Source organism: Pinus tabuliformis, chromosome X (assembly GCF_031772625.1).
Source record: "Pinus tabuliformis cultivar Carrire ecotype Pingquan chromosome X, CPIR1, whole genome shotgun sequence".
Classification (NCBI taxonomy): domain Eukaryota; kingdom Viridiplantae; phylum Streptophyta; class Pinopsida; order Pinales; family Pinaceae; genus Pinus; species Pinus tabuliformis.
In genome coordinates this window covers 1,677,268,403-1,677,276,974 of record NC_142308.1, presented here as the reverse complement: position 1 = coordinate 1,677,276,974, position 8,572 = coordinate 1,677,268,403, and the positions used below count along the sequence as shown (strand labels likewise).

General features: G+C 41.6%; 1 protein-coding gene across 1 annotated transcript; it reads left to right on the top strand.

The window, feature by feature from the left end:
• The first annotated feature begins 4,080 nt into the window (after positions 1 to 4,080).
• Positions 4,081 to 5,448, top strand: LOC149146448 (uncharacterized). The gene has a single exon (XM_089452770.1). The coding sequence runs from the start codon at positions 4,081 to 4,083 to the stop codon at positions 5,446 to 5,448; it is 1,368 nt and encodes a 455-aa protein (XP_089308896.1).
• The last annotated feature ends 3,124 nt before the right edge of the window (positions 5,449 to 8,572 follow it).

The window sequence follows — 8,572 nt, the reverse complement described above, 5'->3', positions numbered from 1 at the left end:
CTGGGCAGCAGAAGTATGGGGTCACCATCTGGTTGACATTCCATTCGTGCAGACGTTTATGAGGGGATGGTTTGCTCTGAGATTCGCTCGTGCCGATCACACAAATTGGGTCCTATCCTCCTATTGGCACTTCGAGCACGCCCCAGTTCTGCTGAAATGTTGGACACCCCTCTTTGATCCTGAGACTGAACAGATTGGCATTGGACCTGTATGGATTCGGCTTCCGGGTCTCCCATTACAATACTGGTCTGAGGACATCTTCAAGCGGATTGGCAATGCGATTGGCACCTATATGGAGTATGACAAGTCATACCTTCATACGGGTATGATGGCATATGCTCGCATCCTAATTAATCTAGACACTAGAGGAGGACTACAGGAATACATCACCATACAATGGAGGGACACATCTCGTAAGCAGATTATTGATTATGAAGGCATCCCGTATTGCTGCCGCAGATGCCATAAGGTAGGGCATTTATATAAGGATTGCCCTCTCCTCCACAAAAAGAGGGGCTCTGAGCAGAGACGGGAACCTGAACCGACGGATGGAGGTCCCTCTCAACACCAGGAGACGGAAGGAGGTCCCTCACATCACCAGGAGGATCATGCACCCGAAGGAACAAGAGATACACTGGGTACTCCCATCACCGAGGCATCAGACAAGCGACCAGCGGACTCCATTCCTTCCTCGCCTCCTCCTCCATCCAGCTCGGGCACTGCAAGAGACATCACCTCGACTGCGGGTATGTTTTTCCCTGTCTCTTCCTCTGTCTCTGGATTATCACATGTTTTTGCATCTCTCTCTTGCATGGGTATCTCCTCCCCCTCCATCCCTTCTGTTTCCTTACCGATGCCCCCTTTCCCCCTGGGATTTACCCCCTCCTCCTCTCTCCTCTGCTCCCTTCCCTTCCCCTCCCTCTCTCCATCCCCTTGTTTCCCTTCCCTGATCTCCTCCTCTACCCCATCCATCCCTCACCCCCCCCCCCCCCCCCCCCCCCCCCCCCTCTCTCCCCTCCATCCCCTCTCCCCTCCATCCCCCCCCCTCCCCCCTCCATCCCCCCCCCTCACCCCTCTCTCCCCCCAGTACCCTCTTCATTCCAGAACTAAGGATAAGGGTGCTGATGCGATTGGTATTGATCCTATTTGTCCCCCGACTTCCCTTAAATCGTCTAGAGGTCGCCCCTCCCGGCTCACTAAAGCCAGACACACTGCGGGGGAAGAAGTTGCCCTTGGGCGACAACAAACAATTGACAGGGCCCTTAGAGCAAGGGATGGCCCTCTGCCTATCCCTCCATGAAATTCTTATCATTCAACTATCGTGGGGTTGCTAGCCCCCCCAAAAAACTAGCCCTAAGAAGACTGCTCACCTCGACTGCATTGGATGTTATTTTCCTGCAAGAAACTCTCTGCTCGGTTGCCACCCTCATCCCTATCCTCAACTCTTGGCTACCGAATTGGACCTTTCATGCTATGGACGCATCTGGGAGATCGGGAGGTATTGCTATTGGTTTCTGTAACAAATCCATGGTGCTCCGGAATACTTGGGGAGGCAGAGGATTCATCGGTATGGACTTATTGGCCCACTCTCTTGGTGTTGATATTCGTATTATTAATGTATATGGCCCTTGTGTGGAGAGGGAACCATTCTGGAGATCCCTGCTCACATCCGAACTACTTCGGGCAGACAATATTATCCTGGGAGGGGACTTGAATTTCTCCTTGGGATACTGTGAATCCTGGGGACACTTGGCCCGAGTGGATAACCTTTCTGACTCGATCTCTACCTTACTCGAAGCGCATCAATGGGTCGACATCCCTCCTGTCAGACTTCAATATACCTGGTCAAATAACAGAAGTGGCGATCATAGTCTTGCTAGAAGACTTGACAGATTCCTTATCAAAGAGGCTTTCCTCACCCTCCACCCTCGTATTAGGCAGTGGGTAGGCTCTGGAGGTTTATCTGACCACCGGCCCATATTTTTGGAATTGTCAGACAACATCCCGAAGATCAAAATCCCTTTCAAATTCAATGCTTCCTGGCTCAAGGACCCCAGCTATCTACAGCTTGTATCTGATTATTGGAGATCCAACCCTATAATGGTCGAGGAGGAACACACTGCTGGTTTTATAAGGAAACTATCTGAACTCAAGAGGATCTCCAGAAACTGGGCACATCTGAAACGGATAAATGATGATAAGATATTGAAGGAGGCAGAACGAGCCATTGCCACATTCGAGGACTCGTCAGATGGCACCTTCCTAACACCTGCCAACAAGGACCTATACTCTACTCTTGTCTCTAAGCGCTCCCAAATTCTAAAGGAAAGAGAGGAGAGTTGGCGCCTTAGAAGTAGAGCCATCTGGCTGGTAGAAGGTGACAACAACACTAAGTTCTATCATAAATTCGCCAATGGCAGGAAAGCCATTAATACTATCTGGGAGCTTCAAAACGAACAGGGTCAGATGGTAACAGAACAACAGGGTCTGGCCAGACTTGCAAATGAACACTTCAAATCCATCTACAAGGCACCTCGTGAGGTGAACATTCTAGAGATAATGCAGGTTGCAGAACTCTTCCCCAGATATGTAGATCAGGAGGATTCAGAGAACCTGATGATGGCTGTGTCGAAGGAGGAACTTGAGGCCACCTTAAAATGGTTTAAAAAAGATAAAAGCCCTGGACCGGATGGGTGGACCATCGAATTCTATATTGCTTTCTTTGACATCATAGGGGATGATTTACTCAGGATCGTGGAGGACTGTAGAAGGAATGGCAATATCCCCGCGGCCATCAAATCCACTTTTATTGCCCTTATTCCGAAATCTGATTCCCCCACCTCCTTCAATGATTTTAGACCCATCTCTCTTTGTAACGTTCTGTACAAGATTATTGCTAAAATCATTGCAAATCGCCTGAAGCCCATACTGTCTAGACATGTATCTCCTGAACAATTTGCTTTCCTACAGCATCGACAGATACATGAGGCGATCGCCACTGCACAGGAACTGCTCCACACTCTTAAGACAAAGAAACAGAAGGGCATGATCCTAAAGGTGGACCTTTCCAAGGCTTTTGATAGAGCAAATTGGCTCTATATCAGGTTAATTCTAACTCACCTAGGCTTCCCTTTCACTTACATCAAATGGATTATGAGCTGCATTAAGGATGTATCCTACAGTGTCCTGCTTAACGGCGAAGCTACACCTTTTTTCTTATTAGAGAGAGGGCTCAGGCAGGGCTGCCCTCTCTCCCCTCTACTTTTTTTACTTGTTATGGAAGGACTAAGCAGATCCATCATTGCTGCCCGGGACAGAAATCAGTTGGTTGGCATTAAGATTTCGAAGAACTTCTATTTGACCCACCTCTTGTTTGTTGATGATGTTCTGATATTCTTAAATGGAAGCATCGGCGATTCCTCTGTACTACATAATATATTCAAGCTCTTTCAACAGGCAACGGGGATGATGATTAACGAGGGAAAATCCACTATTACCATTATCGGTTGCTCTCAGCATGAGTCCATTTATACTACCCAGCATTTTCCTTTCTCTGCGCTCAATCTAGATGACGGGCTTAAATACCTGGGCTTCTGAATAAAGCCTCTCGGATATAGGATTGCAGACTGGACGTGGCTTATCGCAAAGGTGGAAAAACGCTTACAGATCTAGTACCACAAATACCTTTCTCGGGCCGGCAAATTAATCCTTATTAAGGTAGTTATCGAGGCCACCCCTGTGTTCTGGATGACCCTAGCATGGATCCCAAAAGGCATTCTGAACAGGCTCCAAAATATTTGCTGCAGATTTTTATGGAAGGGTAATCAACCTAGGAAAAAATTTTCTTGGGTCAAATGGGACCGAATAACAACTCCAAAACGATGGGGAGGATGGGGCATAAAAAGACTTGAGCTATTTTCGAAAGCCTTGGCTGCTAAACTGGGCTGGCAACTCATTACCTCTAATAGTCTCTGGACTCGGGTAGCCCATGCAAAATACATATGGCCTTTAAATTTGATGGACTGGTTCAGACAAACTCACCCCTCGACTAGTAATATCTCCAACATATGGAAGGCAATGATGAACCCACCCCCCCTGCTGCGACAAGGAATTACCTGGAGAATAAAGGAAGGTAACGCAGTTCGTATTGGCACGGACCCATGGGTGGGATGTGGGAATGCACACAGGTTGCCAGCCGATTTAATTAGATTCCTAAATTACAGGGGCATTATCTACATCAAGCATATTGGCGACCGCAATAACTCCACAGTCCTACATCAGGCATGGAAATCGGCACACGAATTGGATATCCCTGATCAATGGAGACTGGATTGGCAACTCTACATTGAAGCTCTCACACAGGCCCATATCCGTCTAACAGAGGATCCTGATGAAATTATTTGGGCTTTCGCAAAGAATGGAACTTATACCCCAAAAGAAGGATACATCAGGCTCATGGATCCCCATAAACCTCAGTCTATTGACCCGAACTGGAGAACTTTTTGGAAGCTCAAGGCCGCCCCCCGCACTCGCCTATTACTGTGGAACATACTATTTGACAAGATCCCTACTGGTGCCAATCTGATGAAGAGATCCTTCCATGGTCCCTTTCGATGCCATCTCTGTCGACTTGATGAAGAGAACACTGAACATCTCTTCCTGAACTGCCCATCCACTAAGGAGTTTTGGAACGGTATTACAGCACACTTCCATACGCTGAACCCCTGGCACAGCAACAACGTCCATGAGGCCTGGAATACCTGGTGCCTAGCCCACAAAGGAAAAGCCAAGAACATGCCTCTCCTTGTTTCCTGGGCCATTTGGATAGCTAGAAACCAGTCCATATTCAATCTCAAGGACCCTCACTGGCCTTCCATACTACATCACATAATCTCTAATTATGATCTCCTTCCCGAGGAAGACAACATAGCCCCTTCGCGCACCATCATACCTGAAACCATAGATAAATCCAAACCATGGGCATATTTTGATGGTTCTGCTCAGGAAGCAAGATGTGGTGGGGGAGCAATACTATACTTGAATGATACCCACTGGTTTAAAATTCAAATAAACTTGGGGACGGGTACCAACAACTTTGCTGAACTCTGCACAGCAAAACATCTCATTTACTTTGCATTAGTTCATCATTGCAGACATCTTCAATTGTTTGGTGATTCAAAAATTGTATGTAATTGGCTCAACAATGCATCACACTGCAATGCATATACACTAAGGCATATTCTAGGAGAAGCTCGTAGAATGATAGACATTTTTGACTCTTTTGTCTGTCGACATATCTACAGGGAACAAAACTCGGAGGCTGATCAACTTTCAAAAGAGGCAACGCATCTACAGGGCAATGACTGGTTGATCCAGGAGGAGATTGATGGTACTCACCATCAATATTACCACAGACCGTTCGTAGAACATGGACAAATCGGGCTTTAAGCCCATGATTTTGTAGATCTCATTGTAAAAATCATGTTTATTTTCTCATATCTATTATAATGGTTGTAGACACAACAGTTTTGGTTTCGGCATATATATAACTCTCTCTGCGCAGAGAAGATATAATTTTGAACCTTTTTCCCTCTTTCTGTTGAGGGTAGTTTTGATACAATATGGTTATTACAGACTCCCTGCGTGGAGGATGAGCGATTAGTAGTAAAGTTTTTATCTAGACAGTTATTCATGTATCTTGATAGGCAAACATGCCTCCATATGCATATGCCTTGGCATCTACAAAATGTAATTTCTTATATATTAATAGAAATTACAACTTTTTCCATGGGAAAAAAAAAAGAGCAAATCTCAATTTTAGTTTCAAAAGATGTGGAAATGAGATATACCTCTTAAATTAAAATGTTTTATGTAACTGGTGGTCCATAACATGATTTTAATGTGGGGTAATCTCCACAAAAGGGGTTTTTATGGTCCTAATAGATCTGCTCTATGAAAATAAGATTTAGAAGATGTGGCACATATTTTTTGTCTTGTCCTTTTGCGGTCTTAGTCTAGAGTGGAGTCTTACGATCACTCAATATACATGTAGTTTGGAATATGATCTCCATAGAAAGGTGTCTAACACAATGGTTTGAGGAGTTCAAGAAATATCGTTCTTTACCTTTCCATATTTTTTGGCGCATATGGATATGTAGGAACGAGAAGATTTTCGACGAAGAACATCCAGATATATGAAGCACATGTTTAAAGATCTTAGCACACTTTTTGGAGATTGGGCTTAAGAAGGCGCTTCTAAGGAGAAATATCCAATATAAGGAGGTATGGTCACATTTTCCTGTAATGTTTTTTGATAGGGCTTCTACAAATAGGGTTTGTGGCAGCCAAGCTTATGTAGTTTTGAAGCCAAGTAGTTCCTTTCATTTCAGTTGGTACAGTGGTATTGGCACAAATAAGAAAGTTGAGCTTATGACACTTTTGGGGGCTCTTCTATGTGCATATTGGCACCCAAATGATAATTTAACAGTGTTTAGAGATTCTAAGGTGATCTTAGATTGGGTTTAGATGAGGTCTAAATTCGGGTTGCTATCCCTTAAATTTAGAATGTAACGAATTAGAACATTGATGAGGACATTTTAGAAGTTAACTTTTAATCATGTCTATAGAAAACATAATGATGTAGCAAATTTTCTATAAAAAAAAAAGATCCAACAACCTGCTAGGAAAGATCCACTACACAACTTTTGACAATGGATCCCTCTTCAGTTGGAGGAATATAAGAATACAATGGACTGTCCCTGACGGTATCTATAGAATCAGATAAGTGTATGTTTGTTTGAATCAGTTTTGTTATATCTTTCATCATGGAAGTCTTTAAAAACACAAAAAGTTTAAATGTTACGGATCATAGATAGAGAGGCATGAACATTAGAAAATGTATCTATTTTTTTTTAGTAATAAAGGTGGGATGGTTTCTCCTTATTGGAAAAAAGAGACTTCCGGCTGCAATCTCTGGGTCAACTGCTTTACATCAAAGGTGGTAGGGCGAGGTAGATGTGTGAGCACATTTCACCCCTTCGTCCAGCTGGAATATCCGAGCTGAGGTGAGAGCATGTTTATGTGGAGATACATGCAAACGATATAAACTCAATGTTGTTATTTTACGACGTTATACAATAATCTACCGTGCAACACTATCCCTGGAGTTTTATGTAGTTGTTTATTTTATTCAATGTAAATTAATTTTCATTAATCATAATATTATTTACTCACAACAATCCTTTTTATTTAAGAAATGACGTTTTTGGATCTTGAATCTTGATTTCACACGCTAAGTCAAACAGTTTAATTTCAAAATAGGAATAGGAATATTTATTAATGTGATTATTAATATAATTATATAATTAAAAATTATTATTATATATTTATTAATTTTTAAAAATAAAAAATATTTAGCAATACAATTGTAATTTTTATATTTCAATTAAGATCAAGTTGATGTTAATATTCTAATTTTAAAATACAAATTAATATAATTATTAACAAAAATACATAATTAAACGTAAATTTATCAGTGTCATTAATCTTTAAAAATTAAAAACAACATATTTTTTAAAATAGTGGAATCTATTATAACTCAGTTGTAATAGTGGGTACAATTATTATTGGTTGTCATTCAAGAATGTAGGTTGACTCATCACTGTTATTTAAGGAAAACTATGCCACATGGAATTACTGCTTGATGGTCTGTAAGGGAGCAGAGTTTCACTCTTGCAATTTTTCAAAGATTAAAAAAAAACATTTCAATATATATCTATTAACACAATTATATTAGTAAATGTGGTTGATATACGCATTTACTAAATCTCATAGACATTTACCTTTTATAAATCTCATTTACTAATGTAGCTGTTGTAGAAATATGGTGATAAAATTACCACTGCTCAAGAAATTTAATCCAAATCAAGAGACACAATTCTACTCTATTGTTTTGCGGAAATTAATTCACAATTTAGAACAACATTCGCAAACATGCATCCATCACATACACAAATACACAAATGTGTCTAGGGGAAAACAACTAGTAAAAACTCCTTAAGCCTACTTGCATTAATCAAATGAATAGAGAATCTATTACAATTGCTAGCTCCAACCCTAAACTCAATCTAAAAAAGAATAATTGTTCTCTCTGCTCAAAATGATTGTGCATTTCCCAATGATTGATCGTTGGTTGCATGCAACACCTCTACACTCAAAACTAGTCTACAATTGATGTTACATTGCCTTGGAATCTCCACCACAACTGAACAATTCGAATTCCTTACATGCATGAGCTACTTTTGGTTGAATGATTAGTTAATTGGGTGATCTCTGAGTTAGACTGTTGTCCCACTACACAACTCACCTCCAACTAGTTCTATTGACTGTTAGAATTAGTTTAACTGAGTACAATTACAAATAACTGAACTAGATTGCTAAAAATTAGCAATCAACACATGCAAACTTAACTCCAAGCCCACTAACTCGAATTTACTAAGCTAACTGAGTGACAAGAGCCATGTCACCTCAGTTAATTGCCTCCAAGTTGTCTATTGATGTGGATATTTTGAAT

Bases quoted from the DNA above. Each gene is read 5' to 3' on its own strand.
- LOC149146448 (XM_089452770.1), top strand. From the start codon at position 4,081: ATGAACCCACCCCCCCTGCTGCGACAAGGAATTACCTGGAGAATAAAG.